Below are 25,677 nucleotides of genomic sequence, written 5' to 3'. Positions count from 1 at the left end.
CAATATAAAAGATGCCTGAATTCTAATCTTTGGGACAGTAGTCCACCATCTACCTGGTCTGCTGGCTTTCCGAATAAAGTCATTATTCTGTGCCCCTCCACCTCATCTCTTGATTTACTGACCTGTCGTGTGGTGAGCGGTACCTGCCTGGATTCAGTAGCAATCTTAGTAGAGCTGGCCTGGAGCAGAGGTCCACCTGCTAGACAGATATTGCCCAAATTAAGAAGGCAAGTCAGGGATGATTTTCAATGCCTTTATTAAGAAATATCAAAAGTTGATTATAGTTCCATACACAGTTTTACAAAGTTCAAGTGGAGGGGAATGTAGGGAGGCCATCAGCATGCCTGTTTGGACACCACAGTCACTTGCCAAAGAGTTAACCCTGTCACTTTGGTCACCTTGTGTAACAGTGGTCCACACAAGGCTCGTTCCCACTTCCACTAGGCCACAGCACAATACCTTACATTATTTGAGTTGTAATACGTTATAAACACTTCTTAAATATTTGTCCTTTTCTTTCGTCATTATTCTTCCCTGAAATAGCCGAGCTGTTTATAGAAAGCACAACACTCGAGTCCCATGGACTGCTGTTTGCATCACATTTTCACAAAGGCTACTTTGACACAGATGGAAAACATCCCAAGTTACATGTTACCCTTGCACACTTGGGATGGAACCCAAGCACACTGTTATTTTTTATTTAACATTTAACAAAAAAGAGGGAAGCACTCAACTTGGAAACGGAAGAGCACAGTCATTCAGTGGAAAAGTTAAGTGTGGGACACAGCCTGCGGATTCCACGGAGCTCCTCCAAGTGGCCACCAGCATGAGCAAGGGCAACTGGAGGCAGGAACACCAACACAGAATACAGAAAGGGAGTCTCTTGGGCAGGGTACATCATGACCTTTTATGTCAGGGACATTGCATCAGAGGGGAATTACACATTCAGAATAATCAGGGCTGGTAGATAATTGGCACCCAATGGGAGACAGCAACGGAGTGGTGTGCCTTGGTGAAGGCTTGTGCTGGGTTATCTAAAAGTGGATCTTTGAAGAGACTGTCCAACAGCATCAGAAAGCGCCATCTTTAGAGGAAGGACTCCTTGTTCACCCACATGAGACTGCGGGTCTCATTGGGCTTGCATTCGTACTCAATGACGGAGAAGGGGCTTCCCCACTGGCAGTGATCTCGCTTGTGGTAATTGTAAAACTTGACCTGCCACACCGTCTCGAAGGTCCCAATGTCAGTGAACTGAGGGAAGAGAGACATGCCCCATCAAAACCTCATTCTGCCATGAGCAAACGTAAGAGTTGACGTTCGTGAAAGAGATATAATGGGGAAGAACAAATCTGACTCCATATTAGATCTGTTTCTTTTACTTCAACCTTTGTATTCTATTGCTTTTGCTTCGAGTTAAGAATGTTGCCTATGGCCTGCAATATACAGGACGGCCCATTCTCAAGGCTCTGACCGTTAAGAGTACAACACTTTCCCATTCATATAAAGATAAAAAGTGCGGAACAGAGAATAACATTTGTCTTGTTGGAGGTTTACAGGAACATCGTGACCTGACCTACATGGACAGCTGCAAGAACAAAGGATTCCTGCACCAAGAAGTTTACACCAACCAACTCCCCCTTCACCCCTGCCCCTCACCTGTTAGTATAAACGAAGCCTGAATTCTGACTGGGGTAAGATGGTTCTCTAGGACATTAGTCGGCCACCTTCTCAGTCTGCTGGTTTTCCAAATAAAGTTCCCCCAATAACTTGTCTCCCGACTTACTGCCTGTCATGCAGCGAGCATAGTGACTTTAGACTTAGTAACAGATGTACTGTGTAATGAGGTGTAATCTGTGTAATCACTCCAGGCTCTTGTGGTCTGAAAGCTTAGGCCCTTACTCTAATGAACTATCTTCCTTTATTGTGAGAGAGATTTTCCTGAAAAGCTGTCTGTAAACCATTTATTTCTCTATAAAATCTTATTCCCATCCCACTCATGGCATTTGTTATCATATTGCCTTTAATACAAATAACTCCCCAAATGTATCTGTTTCCCATATTTAGGTTCTGGAAACTTCTCTCAGAATCTCAGAATTTCAGAGGTTGCCACAGAAGGGAGATTGGGAAGAGAAGAGAGGGAATGGTGTTTAATGATTGTCTTTGGTTTCTTTTACGAAAAATAGCTGTACAAAATAACATGTGCACAACGACACGAAACAAAAGCTACAACTGCCCTCCATCGCTAATTTCAATTCCAGGGAAAACTATGTTATCGGAAGCATTTGTTTGTTAAAGACCCTACTTGGACTTTCAAATACTATTGAGTGTTTATAAGCCACGCCCATGTCTCAGGTTCTGATTTTACATCACCCAACACCCTATGTGAGTACCTACTGTGTGCCTCGTACATAGGAAAATTTGTATAAGGCATGATCCTTTGCTCTCAAGAAGTTTGCATTCTACTTCCAGAAGGTAGGCCCTGCAAACACTGCACGGAATTCTACGGAGTCCTGAGCACACAATTCTCATGCAGCTGAGAAGAGGGCACAGAATACCCTAGAGGCCATTGGGCAGGGGCTCAAGTGGCCTGTAGGGTAGCCTGACCCTGCCACTGCCTCCTGGAGCTATTTAGGGGATGTGGCAGTAAACAGCATGATGCCTGTCGTTATTTTCTCCTCTGACCCACCCCCCGTCATGGGAAGAGGCCAGGCCTGACTTAGCAGGGTTCTTAGACTTGTCAGGAGCCAGAAGACATCGTGGGGGAGGGCTGTGAGCAATAGGAGCCTTATGCTTGCGGCTGCTACAGGAGGAGGGCGATCAGGTGCTCCCCAGATAGCCTTCCAAGATGCTCTCAAAATCATAGCCTGCCCCATTGCCTCATCCTGCTAATCGGACTCTAAAACAAGGTATGGCTTGCCTTTGAGAAATCTGCTTGACCTGAAACAGTAGGTGATGTACCTAGAGTCCACAAATCTTCTCCCAGGTAAGAAAATGAAGGATCTCTTTTTAGAGAGTCGTAGCTTAAAGACCTGTGTACATATATGCAGCTTTATTCACAAAAGCCCCAGCCTGGGATCAACCCAAATGTTTCATCATTCACCTGGTGATAGACACATTTTGGTACATCAGTAAAATGGCTTTCTTCTCAATAAGAGAACATACTGATTCAGGCAGCAACAGTGATGGATCTCAAAGACATGCTGAGCAAAAGAATCTAGACCCCAAAGAATACATGTACTATATGATTCCATTTACATCCATATATTTTATATCTCCATATAATTTATAGTGATAGAATATCATCTATGCTGACAGGAAACATCTGTGGTTACCCAAGTTACCTGGGGTAGGAGGAGGGAATTGATGATAGATGAAAATGTGCAAGAGGGAACTTTCTGGGGTAATGGAAACATTCTACATCTTGATTGGGGTGGTGGTTACAAGAGTATACGTATGTGTTTGTTAAAACTCATTGATCAGTACACTTAAAATGGGTACATTTGTTATATGTAAACTATACAACAAAGTTGATTAAAAATTAGAACTATGGATTTTTAGTGAGCACCAAGGAAACAGGTATTCTGAACACTGCCAGTGGGAACTGAATTACATAGCCTTCCGGAAGGGTGATTTGTATCAAGTAAAGGTGTGAACATACTTGGGTCCAGTAATTTCACTTATAATTTACCTTAAGAATACCACAGGGTTTCGAGTAGTGAAAAATTGAACACTAACTTTCCATCCTTAATTAATTATGGCATATGTGTATAGTGGAATACTATATAACAATTCTAAATGTAAATATTTACTAAAATTTTTCTAGTATATTCTATATTGTCACCTGAACTAAGCAGAGTACCAACAAGACTGTCTAGTGTTAATTCCATTAAAATTATACATGTGAATGCTGATGGAATAAGTTTTATTTTCTTCTATGTACTTATTTGTACTTTAAAAATTTAATGATTGAATTGTACTTTTATAATCAGAAAACATGTTAAGGCAAATTGTAAGTATTTACAAGTATTACCAAATAGCTAATATCCTTAATATAAAATATTATATGAATTAACTAGTAAGAACTACTAAGAACATTTGGATAAAACTGGACAGTTCATTAAAAACTTGGCTAACATCTGAAAAATATTCAAATGTAATATTATTAGTAATTAAAGAAATACATACTTTACAGAGATATTATTCACCTATCAACTTAGCAAACATTTCCAAATACTGGAAGCAATTTAAGCATCCAACTTTAGGAAATTATTATGAAAATGGTGGAATATCTGTACTATGAATTTATGTAATCACTAAACAGGAATTTAGTTTTAATGATGAAAGAAAATGATTACAATTTTAACAGAAAAAAGATTAAAACACTTTATATACATTATGAGTTCAAATACACAAAATAAGATGTATAGAGAAAAGAAAATGAAAAAATATTAACAATAGCTCTCTAAGAAATTGTTTTTATATCTTTTCTACTTAGGTTTTCTGCAATAAATAGTTACTTTTATAATCAGAAAGAATATTTTAAGTGGTGAAATGAATCTATCACCCCTGAAAAATGAACATATATATCCCTTGAACCCTAGGGATTTAATAAATTCTATTAAGGATACATATATGCTAATGAAAATATTACAACTTTGTTTACAATAGGGTAATGGTGGTAATAACAAACCGATATCTCATTTTACAAATCACCAAGATGACTTATGATTATTTTTGACCAGCACAGGACACTGTACATTTTAAGTGCAACTGAATTAAATTAAGTTATAAAAATATTTTACAAACACCAGCTAAACTTTTGAGGGAGCAGTTTGATATCAGGCTAGGTAAGTGGGAAAGACAATACCTTTTCTGAAACAGATATAAATAAAAGTTGGTCACAAAAACAAACAAAGATGATCACGACCACAGGCAAAAACAAAACAAAACAAAACAAAAAGGCTTAAGGCACTACACTTATACCTGAATGACCTTAAAATTAATAAAGTCTCAATCTAAGAGTTCTCAGTAACACAGGAGACCAAAATAGAAGTCTGTTGACAGCAAGTCACAGCTAAAGATATGGGATGTTTAGGTGCTTCTACTTTGTTTCTGTTATTAATGTTGGACCCAAGGTCTTATTAAAGTAAACTTAACTGCTAAATAGGCATATGTCTTCCTCTCTCCCACACCTTAGTTGTTTTAACTTCCCATTAACCTTCCTATTCTTCCTTCTAGAGTTCTATTTCCTGGGCATCTCTCTACCTAACTCAGGATTTCTTCTCTTCTGGCTAAGAACAGATGTGCTATCCAAAGCTGACATTACTCTTGAAGAACAGAGGAAGCAACTACAAGCTCTCCATTCCCTCCCAACCCATCTGTGCCTTCCAAGGCAAATTTACCCGGGCAGGCTCCCAGGTTATGCAATTATACATGGTATAATTCTGTGCATTTAATAGTTCTTTTTTTTTTTAATACAATTACTTTCACATATGTCATTGCACATTGGTGTTGTGACTGGTTGTAACATCTCCATTTTAAGGATGAAAGAACTAATATTCAGAGAGGTTAAGTGAGTTGGCCTAGGTCTACACTGTGCAGCCAGCTAATGCTAGAGGCAGGTCAAGAAGCTAGGTTTCCTAATTCCCATCTAGACACTATAATCAATGTACCAAATTATTTATATAAGCAAATAAGCTAAAAGGTACTGAACGGTTTTTCTTTTTTCTCCCTGAGTGAGAAGAACATCTATGAACTGCCGTGTGTAGAGTGCTTTAGGACACTACTATGGACTGAATGTGTGTAGCTCCCCAAAATTCGTATGTTGAAGCCTAAATCCCCAACGTGATGGTATCTGGAAGTGGGGCCTTCCAGAAGTAATTAGGGTGTGAAGATGGAGCCCTCATGAATCGGATTAGTGTTCCCTATAAAAATAGACATGAGAGGGATGATCTCTCTCTTTCTCTGCTTTCCTTCATGTGAGAACACAGCAAGAAAGCAGCTGTCTGTGAATCAGAAAGCTTGTTCTCACCAGATACCAGGTCTGCTGGCGCCTTGATCTTGGACTTCCAGCCTCCAGAACTGTGAAAAATAAATATTTGCTGTTTAAGCCACCCAGTCTATTCTGACACTGACACTCTACTACGTATCTGGACATTTTATTTGCCTTAGTGTTCTTATAAGTTGCAAGGCTTGGTACACTTTTATTTCACAACCAATGTGAGAGAGAACCCATCAGCTTCCAAAGAGAGGAGACTCATTTGTTGTGTTCAGTAACAAATGAGGAATCTGAAGAACTCGTTTTAAACAATTTCCATGGTGGTCTTACAACCAGATGCCCTAGAATCCCCAGAGTACTTCTCTCTACTCACCATTCCACCCAAATCCACTGGAGACATGTGAAATTCACCAAGAATAGAGTCACTTAGAAATCCACTGACTTGGGAGCACAGAATGAGATTATATTGATAGAGACATGATGTTATTTCCTTAGTAAATAAAATCAGTATAAATAAGCATCTTGGGGCTTCCCTAGTGGCGCAGTGGCAAATCGAGGCAACACAGCTTAACCATCCATGTTACAAATAAGTTTTTCACCAACCATCGTTTGCCTTTTAATTTAAATTGCCTTTTAAGGAAAATTTAACTTTGTTTACAATGTTTAACAGGAATTTTACATTTATGTAATCAAAGCTTTCCATTTTCACCTTTGGATTTCTTCCATTTCTTTAAGGTTTTAGATTAATTCTGTTCATTTTGATTTTTTACAAAGTTGACTTTTTACAGATAACCCTGGGATCCATCTGAAATATCTTTTTGACGCATGGCATCCAGAAAGAACAGCAGTGATGTTTCCCCCAAATAGCCAATTACCCTAGCATCATTTAGCCAATGATTTATAAAAATCTGACAAATGACTCTGAGGTAAACTTAGACTCATAAGAAGTTGCTTTGGTGCACCTTTAATTCAGCTTCCCTTGCTGGACTCACCTACTTGATTAACTGCATTTACTTGGGGATCTCAAGACTTCCTTATTACCTGTGAAAGTGGTTGTGTCTGTAATTTACAATACTTAAGCTTGACAAAAGTCATAAAATAGTGTTAAAACATATGTAAGGCTTTCATCACTAGAATGAAATTTTCAATTAACATTATAGCCGCTGACTTGATCAGGAAACCTTCTCTAATTTCAATTAATAATAATTCTAGGACTTCCCTGGTGGTGCCGTGGTTAAGAATCCGCCTGCCAATGCAGGGGACACGGGTTCGAGCCCTGGTCCAGGAAGATCACACATGTTGCAGAGCAACTAAGCCCGTGCGCCACAACTACTGAGCCTGCGCTCTAGAGCCTGCGAGCCGCAACTACTGAGCCCGCACACCACAACTATTGAAGCCCGTGCACCTGGAGCCCATGCTCCACAACAAGAGAAGCCACCGCAATCAGAAGCCCGTGCACCACAACAAAGACCCAAGGCAGCCAAAAAATAAATGAATAAAAAGTTTTAAAAATAATACTAATTTCAATTGGAATAGAATCACGTATTACAGATAAAATACAAATGCATGGCCAATGCTCACACCAAAAGCTGTGCCATCACTGTTGGAACAATCATTCACCTGCTTCTTCTAGAGTGGAAATTATATTTAAGAGCCTAGGCTTTGCTGCTGGGACTCATAAAATGCTAAATACCAGCTTAAATCTTTTGGAAAATGATGTACAGTATAAACATATAAATCAAGTTTGAATAAAAGGAAAGTTAAATCTCATAAAATCCAAAACTATGGGAAAACCAAAATAGACTGTCAACTCTATGGGAAAAATAACCGTCTTCATTTTAAAAGAAGAAATCATAACAGAAAATGAAAATTTTTAATGTAATTATATTTCTACACAATGGAAAATAAAAATAAAGCGATAGTGAGAGAAATATGACAGATATGACAGATTGGTTACCTTTATTAGGAGTCTGAGTTTTTTAAAAAATAATTTCCAACAGAAGTATTGATGAAACATGAAAGAATAATATACACAAGAAGAAACAAAATTAAATTAACAAGTAGAAATGTTCATTCTTGTGATAGTGAAACGTAGAATAGAAAATCTATTTTTTAAAGTAATTCTCAATGATGTCATAATTTTAACAAAGCCAGTAGACTTTATTGCTAGTAACATTGTAAAATAGTATGTACATCTTAAAAAAAAAAAAAAAAAACCACCAAAAAGGCCATATGTGGGAACAGCCATAAAGATTCAGTTCTTTTGACCAAGTATTTTTACTCAGATTGAGGTAACTATATGCACAAAACTTTACATTATAGCACTTTTTATGAAGGGACAATCAATATATCTAATATCTGGGTAAGAGTGTAATCATTATGATATATTGTGATAGAGTCTTATGTCACCCTTAAAATTATAAAAATGAATATGTAGGAAGTTGTACAAAATATGTATTAAAAGCTATTGCAACTACAGAATGTATATATGTGGAAGGTAATCTGAAAATGAGCCATATCAAAATGTAGGGATTACTGGTGCTTTAAAAGTTTATGCACATTTCTGAACCTTGTCATGATATTTTACAATTTTTTAAGAAAATCATGCAAAGCCCTTGAAATGCTGGGATGCGTCCCCACACTTCTCTGTGAGTCTGTGCCCAACCAGAAAGGAATCCTACATAAATTTGTGGGATTTCAGTCCTATTTGGTGTGATCCTAAATGACAGTATTTGAGAATCTGACTTTCTTCAGCAAATAATTAGTACCACACCCCTAAAGGTAAGTTTGTAATTTTCACACCATGTTAGGGCTGACAGTGGTCTTAGTGATCAGATAGCGGAATCCACCTATTTGCATTGAGGAAACAGGCCCATTGAATGAAGGTTTGCCTGGAATCACAGTTAATTACAGAAGTAGATGGCATCCCAATACCTTCATAACTTCCAGGTCTAATTCTGACATTCTAGACGTTTCCTCAGGCACCCATAGCACTGATGTTTCCCTTGGTGAAGAATGCAAATTTAATAATCCAGGAACTTCCTGCTTAATTGATTGCATTTACCTGGATATTTCAATGTTTTGGTGTTGTCTGTGAGAGTGGGGTATGTCCATACTTTTTAAAACTTAAGTTTGAAATATTGGTAACTTAAAAACATTGTAGGATAATGATGAAGGCTAGCTGAAAGCTTCACCACTAGAATGAACATTTGAATTTAACATAAGAGCTGCTGACATGATCAGGAAACCTCTAATTTCAATTGTTTTCCTTAGAATCAGCCTATTACAAATAAGATACAAATGCATGGCCAATGCTCAAACCAAATGATGTGCGATCATTGTTGGAACAATCAACTATCAATCACCTGCTTCTTCTAGAGTGGAAATTATATGGACGAATCTAGGTTTTACTGTTGGGACTCAGGATTCATTAGTTACAGCATAGAGATTCTTGTCAGTACAACATCCTCCAAAGCATCTAAACCTTTTAGCCGTGCCTGGACAGGCAATCCTTTTAGCCGTGCCTGGACAGGCAATCCAGACTTACGGTGAGTAAGAAAATCTTTCGTTTCATGACTCGGTCTAAATCATTCTCACATTAAAAAAATACCTTTGTTTCATTCTCATTCAAAATTATGTAGAAGTTCTCACTTTACAGATCCAATTAAGAAGTGTTTAATTGAGTTCTTTCTAAAATAAGTTAATCTTCCTCCCTAGGGTTCTGTTTACACCTATAGCAAAAGAAGTATGACTCCACCCTTCTAAAACCAGAGCAAGTTATACCTCTGGTCCCCTCAGCCCATACTGGTTCCAGGGAGAAGGTGGGGAGGTCTGCTCTCCTGCTCTGTGACCACAGATGGGGTACAGTCTCATCTATGGTGACCACTCCTGCACTTGACCCAGTGCTCAGTACCAGCTCAGTGAAAGAATGAACAACTTAAAGTTAGCTCACTGGCCCTTGGGCTCTCATTAAAATTCTGACAGATGGCCAACAGGCACATGAAAAGATGCTCAACATCACTAACTATTAGAGAAACGCAAATCAAAACTATAATGAGGACCACTTCATACCAGTCAGAATAGCCATCATTAAAAAGTCTACAAATAACAAATGCTGGAGAGGGTGTGGAGAAAAGGGAACCTCTGTACGGTTGGTGAGAATGTAAATTGGTGCAGCCACTATGGAAAATGGTATGGAGGTTCCTCAAAAAACTGAAAATAAAACTACCACATGATCCAGCAATCCCACTCCTGGGCATATACCCAGACAAAACTATAATTTGAAAATTATAAATGCACCCCTATGTTCATAGCAGCACTATTTACAATAGCCAAGACATGGAAATAACCTAAATGTCCATTGACAGTGAATGGATAAAGAAGATGTGAGATAGATAGATATATATATATATATATATACACACACACACACACATACATACACACACACACACAATGGAATATTAGCCATCAAAAAGAATGAAATAATGCCATTTGCAGCAACATGGATGGACCTAGAGGTTATCATACTAAGTGAAATAAGTCAGAAAGAGAAAGACAAATACCATACGATGTCACTTATACGTGGAGTCTAAAATACTATACAAATCAACACATCTATGAAACTGCAGACTCACAGGTATAGAGAACAGACTTGTTGTTGCCAAGCGGGAGGGAGAGTAGGGGAGGAAAGGAATAGGGGTTTGGGATTAGCAGAGGCAAACTATTATATATAGGATGGAAAAACAACAAGGTCATACTGTATAGCATGGGGAACTATATTCAATATTTTGTGACAAACCATAATGGAAAAGAATATGAAAAGAATATATATATCTATATATATGTATAACTGAGTCACTTAGCTGTACAGAAGAAATCAACACAACATTGTAAATCAACTATACTTCAACAAAATTTTAAAAAATAAACAAAAATAAAATTCTAATAACTTTATTTTTTTATTAATTAATTTATCTTTGCTGTGTTGGGTCTTCATTTCTGTGTGAGGGCTTTCTTTAGTTGTGGCAAGCGGGGGCCACTCTTCATCGCGGTGCGCGGGCCTCTCACTATTGCAGCCTTTCTTGTTGCGAAGCGCAGGCTCCAGACGCGCAGGCTCAGTAGTTGTGGCTCACAGGCCTAGTTTCTCCGCGGCATGTGGGATCCTCCCAGACCGGGGCTCGAACCCGTGTCCCCTGCATTAGCAGGCAGATTCTCAACCACTGCGCCACCAGGGAAGCCCTCTAATAACTTTAGTATTTGCAGTTCTGCTTCGAGTTAATGTTTCCTTTCAACTCTAATTACATATGCTATTCTCGATACACTATGGTAGAAGGACACTTATTTGATTTAAAAGAGATTTATTTTGATCCACCAGCCCTTTGTTGGATGTGTGATCTTCAAATATTTTCCTAGAAGTCTAAAAATACCTTTTAAAATGTGTTTCTGTAGAAATGGATGATTTCCTCAGAAAAACAACTAAAATTGACTCAGTAAAATCTTCAAAGCCCCCCAACGGCAAACATTATGGACTAAGTTGAAAGTTAGGGATATTCCTTCCAAATACCATTATTTTGGATCCTGACTTTTATGGGGAAATTCTGTCAGACTTTCAAGTAACAGCTAAATTCTATGCTATGCAAATTGTTTCAGAGCACAAACTATGAAAATATGCCCAATTCATTTTATTAAGTTATTAACCCTCACACCACATCTTAAATGGTGAAGAACCTTCCAATTGTCCTTTGCCTATCTCCTACATATTGCTACTAGACCGATTTTAACAACATGCAAATCTTGTCACATTATCAGGAACTGGAAGCCCTACATTGAAATGTTTTTAAAAATGGGGAGTTGGTGGGTGAAACTTACGTAGAGAATTAGAAAATCTGACAAAATATAAACAAAAACTATTTGAAGGCTTTAAAAAGCAACTCAAAGCAGGACAGAAACCAGAGTTACCCTTGAAAGATCTCAACTATAACAGTTAAGAATTGTCCGTGCGGCTTTTTTGCTTGAGGTTACTCCCCAATCCCCCGGCAGTTCTGGCCCAAGTAAACGGCACCTTTATCTGCGAGAAGTGGCAGAAGACAGTGTTCAGGGATGGCAGAGCAGCTGGAAATTTAGGGAGAAAATCCTGGAAACAAGAGAGCTACGGAAGAGGTGAGACCCAAAATCTGACTATAACTCTGCCGTAATTCTTCCCTAACTGCTTGTATGGGCTGGTGGGAGGGGGCTTTTTCTGCTTGAAAAAGCGGACAAACCAGTAGAGTCTTTTTTTTCTTTCTTTTCCAAACAACAGAAGTTTATTGTCTCACAGTTTGAGAGGTTAGATGTCCCAGATCAAGGTGTCAGCAGGGTTGGTTTCGTCTAAGAGAAGACTTTATTCTTGAAAGAGAAAATTATGTTGAATAAGATTTGTAAGTTCACTTTTTTGTTTGTTTGTTTTGGTTTTTTAATTGAATGCATTCCCAAACCTGAGAAGTTGGAGTCTTACTGGTTTGAAAGTATCAAAGCAAAGGGCTCAGGACTGGCAGAGCAGCTGGAAATTTAGAGAAACCTCAGGGTGGATGGATCCCAAAATCTTAGTATAAACTGTCCAATTCCTTGGCTGACTGCTAAACTCCACTGGAACAAGGGAACCAGGCTAGAAAAGCAGCAACTGGAAGTTGAAAAAAATTAAGCAGAGATATCAGCTGCTACCCTGCTGAGAAGACAGAATTTGTAGTTTGAGTCCAGCAATGTTACCGCATGCTAGAATTTAAAAAGAGACTAATCCTCAGAAGAATAAAAGAAACTAGAATCAATAATATATTATCTACAATGTTTAGTTTCTAATCAAATATTATCAAACATGTAACAACACAGGAAAGCATGACCCACATTCAGGAAAAAAAGTCATTCCTACTCTAAATGGGGCCAGATACTGGATCTACCGAACGAGTATTTCAAACCAGCAATTATAAATGTGCTCAAAGAAGTAAAGGGGCACATGGTCTCAATGAGCAAACCTAGGGAATCTTGAGTGATGCAAACTATAGAAAATACAACTAAAAAACTCTAGAGCTGAAAAGTACAACGACAGAAAAAATTTCAGAAAATAAACACAAGAGTAGCCTGGGAATGGCAGAAGAAAAAAAATCACTGAGCTTGAGTATACATCAATAGAAATGATCTAATTTGAACAACCAATTTTCTTTTCTTTTAGAAAACTGGACAGGACTGTAAAGATCTGTGGGATAATACCAAGCTGTCCAATGTGTAATTGAGGAACTACAAGAAAAGAATAAAGTTGAAAAGAAATCTGAAACAAAATAACAGTTAAAAATACCCAAATTTGGAAGAACACTAACTTACAGATTCAAGAAATTCAGTGAGCCCCAAGAAGAAAAGATTCAAAGAAATGCACACTTTGGTGCATATAGTCCAACTATGGAAAACCGAACTGTACAATATACAAAGAGATCATTTTACTCTGTGTGTATATGTGTGTGTGTGTGTGTATAGCCTCAATTAAAATACCTTAATGCAAACAAAAGAAGGAAATAAATAATTAAGATAGGATCAGGGGACTTCCCTGATGGTCCAGTGGTTAAGACTCCAGGCTCCCAATGCAGGGGAGCTGGGTTCGATCCCTGGTCGGGGAACTAAGATCCCACATACCACAACTAAGCCCATGGGCTGCAACAAAGACACAGCACAGCCATAAATAAACAAACAAACATACAAATAAAAACTAACTTTAAAAAAAAGATAGGATCAGAAATCAATGAAACAGAAAAATGGGCCAGTGGAGCATATGAAAACAAAGCTGGGTTTTTGAAAAAGCCAATAAAATTGATAAATCTCTAGCTAGACTGGTTGGTGGGGGGGGGCATGGCAAATTATTAATATCAAGAATGAAAGAGTGGACATCATTAGAGATCCTAAGACATCAAAGAATGGTGGAGGATTATTACCAACAATTTTGTGCCAACAATTTGACAATTTAATTGAAATAAATGAATGATATCAAAGACCAATTACAAAAATTAACTCAAGGGACTTCCCTGGTGGTGCAGTGGTTAAGAATCTGCCTGCCGATGCAGGGGACACGGGTTCGAGCCCTGGTCCAGGAAGATCCCATATGGCACAGAGCAACTAAGCCCGTGTGCCACAACTACTGAGCCTGCACTCTAGAGCCCACGAGCCACAACTACTGAGCCTGCGTGCCACAACTACTGAAGCCCTCACGCCTAGAGTCCGTGCTCCGCAACAAGAGAAGCCACCGCTATGAGAAGCCGGTGCACCGCAACGAAGAGTAGCCCCCGCTCGCTGCAACTGAGAAAGCCTGCGTGCAGCAACGAAGACCCAATGCAGCCAAAAATAAATAAATTTATAAAAAAAAATTAACTCAGGGCTTCCCTGGTGGCGCAGTGGTTGAGAGTCCGCCTGCCGATGCAGGGAACACGGGTTCGTGCCCCGGTCCGGGAAGATCCCGCATGCCGCGGAACGGCTGGGCCCGTGAGCCACCGCCGCTGAGCCTGCGCGTACGGAGCCTCTGCTCCGCAACGGGAGAGGCCACAACAGTGAGAGGCCCCAACAGTGAGAGGCCCGCGTACCGTAAAGAAAAAAAAAAAAAAATTAACTCAAGAAATAAAACCTGAATAGCCCAATATCAATTAAGGAAATTGAATTTGTAACTAAAAACCTTTAGACAAAGTGAAATGCATGCTTTTATTGGTGAATTCTATCCAACATTAAATAAGAATAATATTAATTCTATACAAACTCTTCCAGAAAACAGTAGAGTGAACAACTTTCCAAATAATTTTATGCAGCTAGTATTATTACTCTGATACCAAAAACCAGACAATGACAAGAAAAGAAAACCATAGACCAATATTCCTCAGGAACACAGATATAAAATCCTCAATAAAATGTTAATGAGGGATTTCCCTGGTGGTCCAGTGGTTAAGAATCTGCCTTCCATTGCAGGGGACGCGGGTTTGATCTCTGGTCGGGGAACTAAGATCCCACATGCCATGGGGCAACTAAGTCCGTGTGCCACAACTACAGAGCCCGGCCGCAACGAAGAGCCCACGTGCCACAACTAAGACCCGATAAAGCCAAAAAAAAATAAATAAATATTTTTTAAAAAATGAAAAAAAAAATGTATCATACATAGAAAAGCTTAGGGATTCTACAAAAAAAATCCCGAACAACTATTAGGACTAATAAGTGAAATCAGCAAGGCCTCAGGATTCTAGATGAGTATAGAAAAAAATCAATTTTATTTCTACATACTAGTAATAACCACCATTTATAGTAGCATTTAAATATGAAATACCTAATGGTAAATTTAACAAAGTACGTATAAAATCTGTACAGGGAACACTGTAATACATTATGGAGATGAATGAAAGAAAACCTAAATAGGCAGATATATTCATGTATCAGGAGGTTCAACAGTAAAGTGTCAAATCTTTCCAAACTGGCATTTAGATTTAATGCAAACCCAATTAATACCCCATTTTTTGGAGAAATTGACAAGCTCATTCTAAAATCTATATAACAATGCAAAGGGCCTAGAATAGTCAAAATAACTGAGTAAACAAAGAGGGAAGATTTAGGCTATCTGATTTAAAGACTACATTATAGACCATGAAACAAAACTTTTTGGGCTCTTCTAGGTCTTTTGCATTTCCAAATTTAAAAGACTGATATATAATTAAGTATGTAACGTAACTGGAATTCTCATACATTGCTGGTTGAAATATGAAATGGTACAGCAGTCTGGATATTTCTTATATGGTTAAACATGTACTTACCATGTGACTCATCGAATCTCCTCTTAGGTATTTACTCAACAGAAATGAAAACATCCTCACTCTAAAACTCATACTCAAATATTCATAGCAACTTTAGTCATAACCTCAAAAGCTGAAAACACCCCAGCTGTTCATTTATTGGTGAAGGAACAAATCAACTGTCGTATATCCTTCCCATGGAATACTACTCAGTGATAAAAGGAACCAACTATTTATGTGACAACATTATGCTACAATGACGTTATACAAGAACATTATGCTAAGTGAAAGAAGTCAGACACGATGCTACGATTCTATTTACATGAAATTCTAGAACTGTTAAAACTAAGTTATTGAGACAAAAAGGTCAGAGAGGGCTAAGCCTGGGGCCATCGATTACAGATGGGCCTGGAGGAATTTTTGGGGATGACAGAAATGTTCTATATTTTTGTTGGGGTGGTGATTATACAGTAGTTAAAATCTATGTAACTGAATACTTTAAATTGGTGTATTAATGTATTTACATACAATTTGTATGTAAATTGCTTATCAAAGTTGACTTACAAACCTTCAATGAATTCCCACAGGCATTAAGATAAATTCAATAAGGAAAGAAGGTCCTGTAACATCTAAACCCTACTTTCCTCTCCAGCTTAATCTTTATTTTTTTTAATTTTTAAAATTTTTATTGGAGTATAGTTGATTTACACTGTTGTGTTAACTCTGTCTTAATCTTGAGTCAGTCTCTGCCTCACTGTCTGCTCCAGCTATACAGGGCTTCTACTCATTCACTGAAACACATTCTGCTCTCCCCCAGCTGTTGATCCTTGTACCTCCTTTTTCCTCAAATGCTCCCTCTTCCCTCAACTCTTACATGTCTTTAGTTCTTTCTCAAGAAAGCCATCCCCTAAATCTTGAGCTAGACTAAGACCCCTGGTATATATCCCAAGGGTACCACTACTGTTTCAGTACATTTTGTCTAATAACAATTATCTACTTTATTATTGACAATCATGTATAAAGTATGTTTTCCTCCTCTAGATAAGAAGCCCCATGAAGCCAGGGATATCTATTTTGTTCACCACTCTTCTCCCAGTGCCTGACATATATAGGAAATCCTTATATATTTGCTGATAAATCAACCAAACAAACAAAAATTTTAAAACCCTAAATGAAATATTAGCATATTGAATGTAGTAATATATTACAAATAATAAATGACATTAAGTAGTGTTTATTTTAAGAAATAAATGGAAGTTTAGTATTTCAAAGTATATTTTATATTTATTCCATTAATATATCAAAGAAGAAAAACTATCTCCGTAGATGGGAAAAGGAATTAGAAGAAATTCACACACCTCCCAATTTAAAAAAAATACCTCTTAGTGAACTAGAAACAGGATGCTTTAACATAATAAATATTTGAAACTAACGTTGTATCTAACAGTGAAACCCTGGAGACAAGGATTACCACTATTAGTAGGCAACATTATTCTAGAAACATTAGCCAACGCAGGAAGGCCAGAAAAAAAAATCAAAAAATGACACAATTATATGTAGATTATGACTGTCTATCTGAAAAACCCAAGATCGTCGAATGAAGAATTTTAGTAAGCAAGTTCAGTAAGGTGACCAATTACAAAATACACAAACACGTACTGTCAAAGCAATGTATTTAAAACAATGCAGCTTTGGCGTAAGTGTAGACAGATCAATGGAACAGATTACAAAAATGTAGGGAGAGACTTAAATTTTTGCCACATAAGAAATTACTATGAAACCGATCACTGGAGAAGCATGGATCATTTAATTAATTGTACTTGGACATTATGAACAAATATATTCGAACATGAAACCATGAATTGAAATAATGTTTCGTATTTTCTTTTCCATGGTTTCCACTTGCCTTGGCACCACACTCCACAATCCCAGGCAGGCCTTACCGGCATGGTGATCTGGATGGGCTGCCGTTCTCCACTCTTGGTTGGGGCCACACCTTCTGTTTCATATGTTCCTGTATATACGATTCTGTCCCCATCAGGCTCTTTAGACTTCAGTTCCAGCGGGACAAGCACACCACCAATGGAAATGTTCCTGCAACGGACTTGAGTTGACCACATATGGTAGGAATTAGCTTAGGCGCCCTGTCCTGGTCTGGACCACAACTCCAGGCAAAAACCCCATAGGGTGTGGCTAACAAAGACACTGTGGTGTGGCAGAAAGTTCTGAGAGTTTAGGGGGCTTGACTTCCCCAGCTAACCAGTCATGTGACCCTAGGTCAACTACTTAATCTCTCTGGACTGACATCGGTATTCTCATCCAAAGTACTTGCACAAGGCTGAGTTATACTCTGTCAATGGTCTTCCTCTTTAGTTTCTCATCTGTGGAGCTATTAAAAACCTACCTATACCCACCCCATCTCAAACCCCAGAGAATAGGATTCAGTTGGTCTGGGGTGTGGTTTGGGCACTAGAAAATTTATTTTAAGGTTGCATAGGTGATTCTAATGCACAGGTAGGATTGAGAATCACTGAACTAGTTCTCTAATGGTTTTTTCTTCTGTTCCAACAATCAGGGGTCCCATAATTTGGGGTACTCTTCCTCAAGCCAGCCACACACCAAAAATTCTCACTGGCATCATTTCTTCATGTTAGGGTAATGGTTCTCAAAGTGTCATCCCTGGACCAGCAGTATCAGTATCACCTGCCAACCATCAGAAAGCAAATTCTTAAGCTCCACTCTAGATATAGTAAACTAGAGTTTACTACATCTAGGATGGGGCTCAGCCACATGTGTTTTAACGAGCCCTCCAGGTGATTCCGACGTAGACTCAAGTTTGAGAACCACTGGGTTAGGGCACTGAAAAACTTTGATAAAATTAAAGTGTAACCCAAAAAAATAGTTTTATCATTAACACAAATTTGTTTTTACATTCACTTGAAAAATAGAGAACTATCTTGAACGAAATAGAACAGATAACTTGGTAGAAGGGGTTTTGCCAGGAAAGAAGGGAAAGAAAAAGTCTGCATTATAACCAGATGCACAGAACACTGGGGAATGTGAGGATAATGGGTGCTTGGAGCTATCAGTGATGGGGACAAGTAAATGGACCAAGAGCATTAGACACACCTCAGGTTTGGCTCTAGGTCATTCAGTTGGAGCCTGGCATCTAGAAGGCCAATACAAGTTTGTTGAATTAAGAACTACTGGAGGACACTTAAGCTATAAAAGGTGCCAGGTGGAGTCAAAGCCCTCTCCACCCCACCTCCCAAGCTCAGCCAAAGGTAGATACAGTATAGGATGGTTTATTTCCTCTTTCCACACTGGACTTTACACCATGCTTACGTGGAAGCTGAGAGGTAAAGGGTTCCAGTCCTGGATACTTCCCCATAAGCTACTGCACCCTCCTACACTGACTTGCCAGCCAGAGCCTACTGGATGCATCAACCTCTGGTAGCAGAGAAGAGATAAACCTGCCACGAATAAATAAGTATAAAAAAACCATCCTTTTGTTGTCAGGATGTTGCTAATCACCAGGCTGAACAGACAATTCGGGAGAAAAAGAAAAACACCAGGCAAGGAAAACCGGGAAACTAGGCCTAAGCAGAGGAGGCTGCCTTCCGTCTTGCTCTTCCAGTTCCGGGGTCCCAGGCTCATAAGGGTTGATGGAGGAGTGGGGAGCATCCCTCAGGGAGCCCCAATAATCACCCGCCCCCGACTTTACACCTCATTCCTCAGCCTTTCTCCTTCCTTCAGCCTCACAGAACGGGGCAGAGGACCGAGATTGCGGTAAGTGAACTCCGCGGCGAGCTTCTCCCCTCTGCCCCACCCCGGCCGCCTGCGGGTCCGCGCCGATGGCTGCACAGAAGGGATGAAAATTCTACAAGGAAAGAAAAAGCCCCCAACCCCTGGCTTCCTGTCGCTGTTTTAAACATCCCACCCCGCGAGGCGTGGAGGGAAGCGAGAACAGCGGAGACAGTAGTGTAAGGCAGAGGACGGGACCTAGGGTGCAGGGAGCTGACCTTATACCCGCCCCCCCACTTCCTCCCCGCCAACCTCCTGGGCCCGCTGGGCGCGGTGCGAGGCAAGAGGTGCCCAGGAGAGGCTCAGGCTGTCCCGGGGGCCTCGGTCCACCCCGCGTACCCCAAGTGGGGCCGGTCAGCCGCTGCGCGCGCCCGCACTCACTCGACCTGCAGCGTGGTGGGCTTAATCTTCACCTCCACCTTGTAGGAGGAGCCCGTGAGCAGTTTGATGGTGCGGTTCTGGCCGAAGCGCTGCCCGTCCACCTTGTAGAAGACCGGGCCGTCGTTAGGCTGGATGCGCAGCGCGATGGAGAGGCGCACAAGGCCCGGCAGGTCCCCCATGGCTGGGCGCGGGAGGGCGGGCGCGGCGGCTCAGGGGGGGCGGAGGACTGCGCTGGCTGCGACCCGGCGGCTAGAGCGCGGTGGGCGGAGAGGAAGCGAGCGGAGGGAGAGGGAGGTGGTGGAGAGAGGCTGCGGCTAGGAGCCCGAGCCGTCGCGGCCGTCAGCCCCGGCTTCCGAGGAGCAGCTCCCGAGGATGTGACCCCCCGCCCCCCTTGGCGAGGAAGCGCGCCCCAGGGACAGCTCCGAAGTCCCGAGCTCCACCATCCCCCGCTTCCCGTGCCTCGCCCTCCGCGCACCAAGGGGCTCGCTCCGGCCCGCAGGCCGCGGGCTGCTCAGCGCAGCTGGGTGGGAGAGAGTTAATCCTGTTTACGCACTACAATCCCCTCCAGCTGGGGAAGAGGACATTTTGGCTCCTCCTAGAGCGGCGCGGGGCGGGGGGAGGAGAGGATTGGGAGGGAGTGGGTAGGTCCTGGGTTTAAGTGGCACTACACCAAAGGGCGACACCTCGGAATCTGGACACCCCCTCTGTCAGCGAAGGACTGCGGATACCATTGCTTGCAGATCGAGCCCCAACCAGGCAGGAGGAGGCTGAGAGGCGAAAGGGAGCCGGGAAGCGGGGCTGGAAACCGTTAGCCAGTGATTTTAATCTCAGGAAACATGTCTTTCCAAAGCTTAGGGGACATGGCTGAGGGAAGGCGCAATTCCATCTAATGTGGACTGCACGCCATGCTGAACTAGGAATGTGTGCAAGAAAAAGAAAATAACCAATATATATTCAAGGGGCTACATCTTCTCATGGGTGTTTATTTCCATTATGCATGTCCTTGTCTCAAGAATGACACCGTGTAATGAATCACATATATTTACACAGATCTTGTAGGATGAGCTATTAATCCTGTCACAGGTAACTGGCATGTCTCTAAGGCATACATAGGTGGTGACAGTGGCCAAGGGGAGGGATCGGTCAAAAGATTAATGGCAGGGCACCCGGTGCGACACCCGCAGGGTTTAGGTTTGCATATTAAGCATGAAGTCAGTTGACAGCTCGCGATTTTGGAGACAAGGGGAAACCAAGGGTGTTATGGCTCCACTGGGAATGACTTCGGATAGTGGACCGTGGTCACCTGCTTCAGCACCGCCTGGTGGATAGTACCAGGGCCGGTGAGCACACCTGGGGAATGGAGAAACGGGTTAGTGAGGACGAACGGGTAGGGATGCGTCTATTTGGTGGTTTTTGTTTACTCAAGGTAGTACCACTTTTCTTTAGAAATAGCACCATCTCGAAGGTGTGATTTGTCTCTTGGAAATGGTTTTCTCATCTGTAAAATGGAGGGAGGGAAGCAGATGCTATCTTTTTTGGTAGGGTTGTTGTGAGAATCAAATGAGAGAATGCACATTCCAGTGCCTGACTCTAATATTTGCAATTATTATTAGGTGGAAATGCAAATGGTCGATAAGCATATGTAAGGATGCTCACCATCGCTAGCAGAAGAGCCAGAGGAAAGCAAATTGAATCAGTAATATCAAACTATTTGGCCTATCAGCTTGGAAACATTTTAAAAGACTTAAAATTCAATGTTGGTAAAGATGTAGGGAAATCAGCCCTCTTAGAAGTAATCCGATGAATTTATTAAATTAAACCATATATATGTGTATATATCTATATCTGTCTATCTATATATCTTGAGTCAGAAATCCTACTTTAAAAAAACCTGCCCTTCAAAAGAAATAAAGGCATCATTACATTGTATATAATTGGATATATGTAATTGTAATATGGGTGTTTATTGCAGCATTGATTGTGAAAATCAAAACCAAGCATAAACTGAATGCTAACCAATGAATAAATGGCTGGAACAGTTCTCATACACCCATACTATAGGATTTATGCCACTGTTAAAAATAAGTTGTATGTTCTATTGGCAAACATGTATATTTAAAACTATTAATGATAAAATTGGGGCAGCTACACAGTGGCAAACTGTGGAAGCCTGAGGGCAGGCATTTGTGCCTGTGTCATTCATTGCTGGATCCCTAGAATACACAGAGTAGTGCCTGGCACATAGTAGGTGCTCTGTAAATATTTGTTGAATTGAATTTCTGTCCTTGTTTTTTTTTTTCTGCGGTACGCGGGCCCCTCACTGTTTTGGCCTCTCCCGTTGCGGAGCACAGGCTCCGGACGCGCAGGCTCAGCGGCCATGGCTCACGGGCCCAGCCGCTCCGCGGCATGTGGGATCTTCCCGGGCCGGGGCACGAGCCCGTGTCCCCTGCATCGGCAGGCGGACTCTCAACCACTGCGCCACCAGGTTTAAAGTTTACAGTTCCGTGGCATTAAGCACAATCACTGTTGTGCAACCATCACCAACATCCATCTCCAGAATGTTTTCATCTTCCCCAGTTCAAACTTACTTTCTTACTCAGTGAATGCTCAGAACAGTGGCAGAATGTCTGGCTGTAACACAGTATTATAGGTTGTATCTGATTGGTGAGGTGTTTAATACTAGGCACATGATAATAACTAACAGATGTCTTTTAACATGCAGGTGTTATGGCAATTTTAATAATTTTTTTCACAAATGCAATAATGTATTTTTAAATGCACTTTAGCTGAAAACCACATAGTGCACCACCAGATAATTGATTACTATAATAATTATATTTGCAGACTCTTACATAATTCTGTACTTTTTTCTTTTTAGTATGACTTATGTTTCCTATTCTTTTACTTACACCACAATACTACACCTGAATTGGATGGGATTCATTTGCAAGTGGTTGCAAGTAAGGTAACTCAATTCTAACCAGTTTAGGGAAAGACTGTCTGGGTATATTATGTAACAAAAGGCAGAGTGGATGAAGCAATATATAGCAGAGGGAAAGGGTCAACTGGACCTCAGGAATAACTGGAACTAGAATTTTTAGAACCAAATGTTTGGAGAGAGAGAATCATTTCCCAAAATAAGGGGTGCTGTTTCCCAAAGAAGGCCCAGTGAAGGTGATGGGCAGGAAAAAGAAAACAAATACAAGAACAAAAATAAATGATGGAGGGGTATTTGAGCTGAGAGGGTCTAAGTCTGGTGCCCAAACTCTGAGCCTAGTGCCTGGTAACCCTGTCATCATGGATAGCCCTTGTCAAGTTAGTCAGATTCAGCTCCCTTGACCCTGCCTAACTTTGTAGAAAATACGACGATGGAGTTCAAAGACCAAATGGGAATTTTTGATGATCTCTTGAAGTTTATTCTGCATTTAGAGTTCTCTGATTAATTAAGAAACAAATTGAATAAGGGAAGTTAGAACAACTGGGTGTTTCCCACTTCCCACCCCTCGTCTCTCTTCTCCTCCTGCACACATGTGCCCACACGCTCAGGTGACTGAAACCCCTTCACACTGGAATGGAATGCACAGTCCCAGTCACTTTCTAAATGTATAGGACGTGTTTGTGGACATAAAGAAGTTCCAGTGCCCTGAAACCACAGAATACAATGCGATGATTTCCTGCTAATGGCTGGCCTGACTCCAAGCTTCTGTTAGGATCATGTGATTGACTTGGCAGAGTGATCATTATTTTCTTGCTTTTCCTGCCTTATGTTTTTCAAAATGTCATCTTGAACAATCACAGGACCTTTAATACTGACAAGTAAGAAGCAATAAACAGTGGGATAGATTGTGCATTGTCACTTAAAGCACCATATACTGTCTGCAAAGATACTGAAAAGAGTGATTGAGGAGAACTGGAGAGTTACACAGCAGGTTAAGAAGCAGTGAATAAACTTTTTTTTCTTGAGAGGGAAAGATGCTTTAAACCACAAAATTCAGAAAATCTGACCAGTGTTTTATGGAAAATAATGTGCAGGAAAAAATTCCCCCTCTTCTTTTACTAGTTCCATATGTGACACACAGACATTCCAAAGGCTGGAGTTAAGTCTTGGTTTCAGGGAGTGTCTTAGTACAGCAGGGTTCGTAGGCTGGGCACCCAGACAAGGGGTTGGGTTTTGAGTCAGAGCAGAGGAGTCTTGAGAGCAGCAATACGTGAAGGGTTAGTGTTAGGAGCCCAACAGATCTTGGTCTAACATAGGTGCTGTATTAATTAATATGCATGCATAAAAAATTACCCCCAAACTGAGCAGCTAAAAACAATACATACTGATTATTTTACAATTTCTGTGGGGTTAGGATTCTAGGGTGATTTTATTGCAGAGTCTCCTCTCCCATAAGGTTGCATGCAAGCTGTTAGCTGAGGCTGCAGTCATCTGAAGGCTCGACTGGAAGAGGAAAATCTGCTTCCAAGCTCACTCACACGGGTGTTGTCAGGAGGCCCCAGTTCCTCTCTGATGTTGGCTGGAGGCTTCAGTTCCTTGCCATATGGGCCTCACCACACAACATGGCAGAGATCTGAGAGAGAGAGCATGCATCCGAGACAGAAATTTATAGTCTTTATAACTTCATCTTAGAAATACGCTTAACATCACTTCTCCCACATGCTATTGTGATATGGGAAGGGACTACACATGGCCCATGAACTAAGAATGATTTTACATTTTCAAATGGTTGGAAAAAAAATAAAAAGAATAATTATATTTAATGACATGTGAGAAGGACGTGATTCAAATTTTAGTGTCCATAAATACACTTTCCTGGAACACAGCTATACTCACTTGTTTAGGTATTGTCTACGGCTGCTCTCACTCTGAAATAGCAGAGTTGAGTAATTGCAACCAAGGCTGTATGGCCTGCAAATTCTAAAAGATTTACCATCTGGCTCTTTGCATAAAAAGTTTGCCAATCCCTGATTTAAAAAAACATTTAAAATAATGTCCTTGTTACTCATATTGGCAAAAGAATATGAAGAACTTTAAAAATTGATAGTAGAGTATATCTTAGGGATTAATATTTGTGTAATGACATAGGAATAATATATTAACTCTTATAGGCACTCTGATATTTCTACGTTCATTCGGCATATATCCAATTCAGATATTTAATGGACAATGTGCTATACTTCAATAGATAATGGGAGGCATTTTTAAACACTTCTGGTGTTTGATGAGAACAAATTCTCCTTATTTGTTGTATTTAACATCGATTTAATCTTTATTTTTTAAAAAATAATCTTTAAATTGTCATCTATTTTGTATAAGTTGTTAACTTTTTAAATATATGTATTACAGAAAAATCAGAGTATAATATCAAAATCAGAATATAATAAAAGCAAAACAAAGAAAAAATGTCTACAGTTTCACTTACCCTGTGGAATATAATCACTGTATATTTTAGTGTATATATTTATATATTAGGACAGAAATTATAACATTTCCTAGATCCTTTAGTTTGATACAGTACATTTTACATATCCAAAAATATCATATAGTATACAGTGTTTCCCAAATGTAGTTTGACTGCCAAAACTCTTTCCTCAAAATTAATATTAATATCACCGAGTGCACTAGTGTTCTATAAATGAGTGTTCCCATAAGTATTGAGAGATACTGTGTTGGATACACATCTGGGGATGTTCTCTTTTAAGTGT

At 40.1% G+C, this 25,677-nt stretch overlaps 2 protein-coding genes across 9 annotated transcripts in view; one reads left to right on the top strand and one right to left on the bottom strand.

Moving 5' to 3' along the window:
• Positions 1-141: 141 nt before the first annotated feature.
• CNRIP1 (cannabinoid receptor interacting protein 1) lies at positions 142-20,281 on the bottom strand. Its single transcript, XM_079941063.1, has 3 exons — positions 19,972-20,281; positions 17,730-17,880; positions 142-1,251 (listed from the first exon to the last, which is right to left on the bottom strand). The coding sequence occupies exons 1-3, from the start codon at positions 20,148-20,150 to the stop codon at positions 1,087-1,089; spliced, it is 495 nt and encodes a 164-aa protein (XP_079797189.1). The 5' UTR covers positions 20,151-20,281; the 3' UTR covers positions 142-1,086.
• The window catches only part of PLEK (pleckstrin), a 66,565-nt gene continuing 52,288 nt past the window's right edge, over positions 11,401-25,677 (top strand). For 4 of the 8 annotated variants that reach the window (XM_079941058.1, XM_079941056.1, XM_079941052.1 and 1 more), the window contains exon 1: positions 20,017-20,141. The gene's annotated coding sequence lies outside the window, so the exon portion shown is untranslated. Of the gene's footprint in view, positions 12,161-17,904; positions 19,576-20,016; positions 20,142-25,677 lie in introns of those variants that run through there. The other 4 variants (XM_079941061.1, XM_079941059.1, XM_079941053.1 and 1 more) reach the window with 2 other exon arrangements.

This window comes from Stenella coeruleoalba (assembly GCF_951394435.1).
Source record: "Stenella coeruleoalba genome assembly, chromosome: 13".
Classification (NCBI taxonomy): domain Eukaryota; kingdom Metazoa; phylum Chordata; class Mammalia; order Artiodactyla; family Delphinidae; genus Stenella; species Stenella coeruleoalba.
This window is presented reverse-complemented; position numbering and strand designations above follow the sequence as displayed.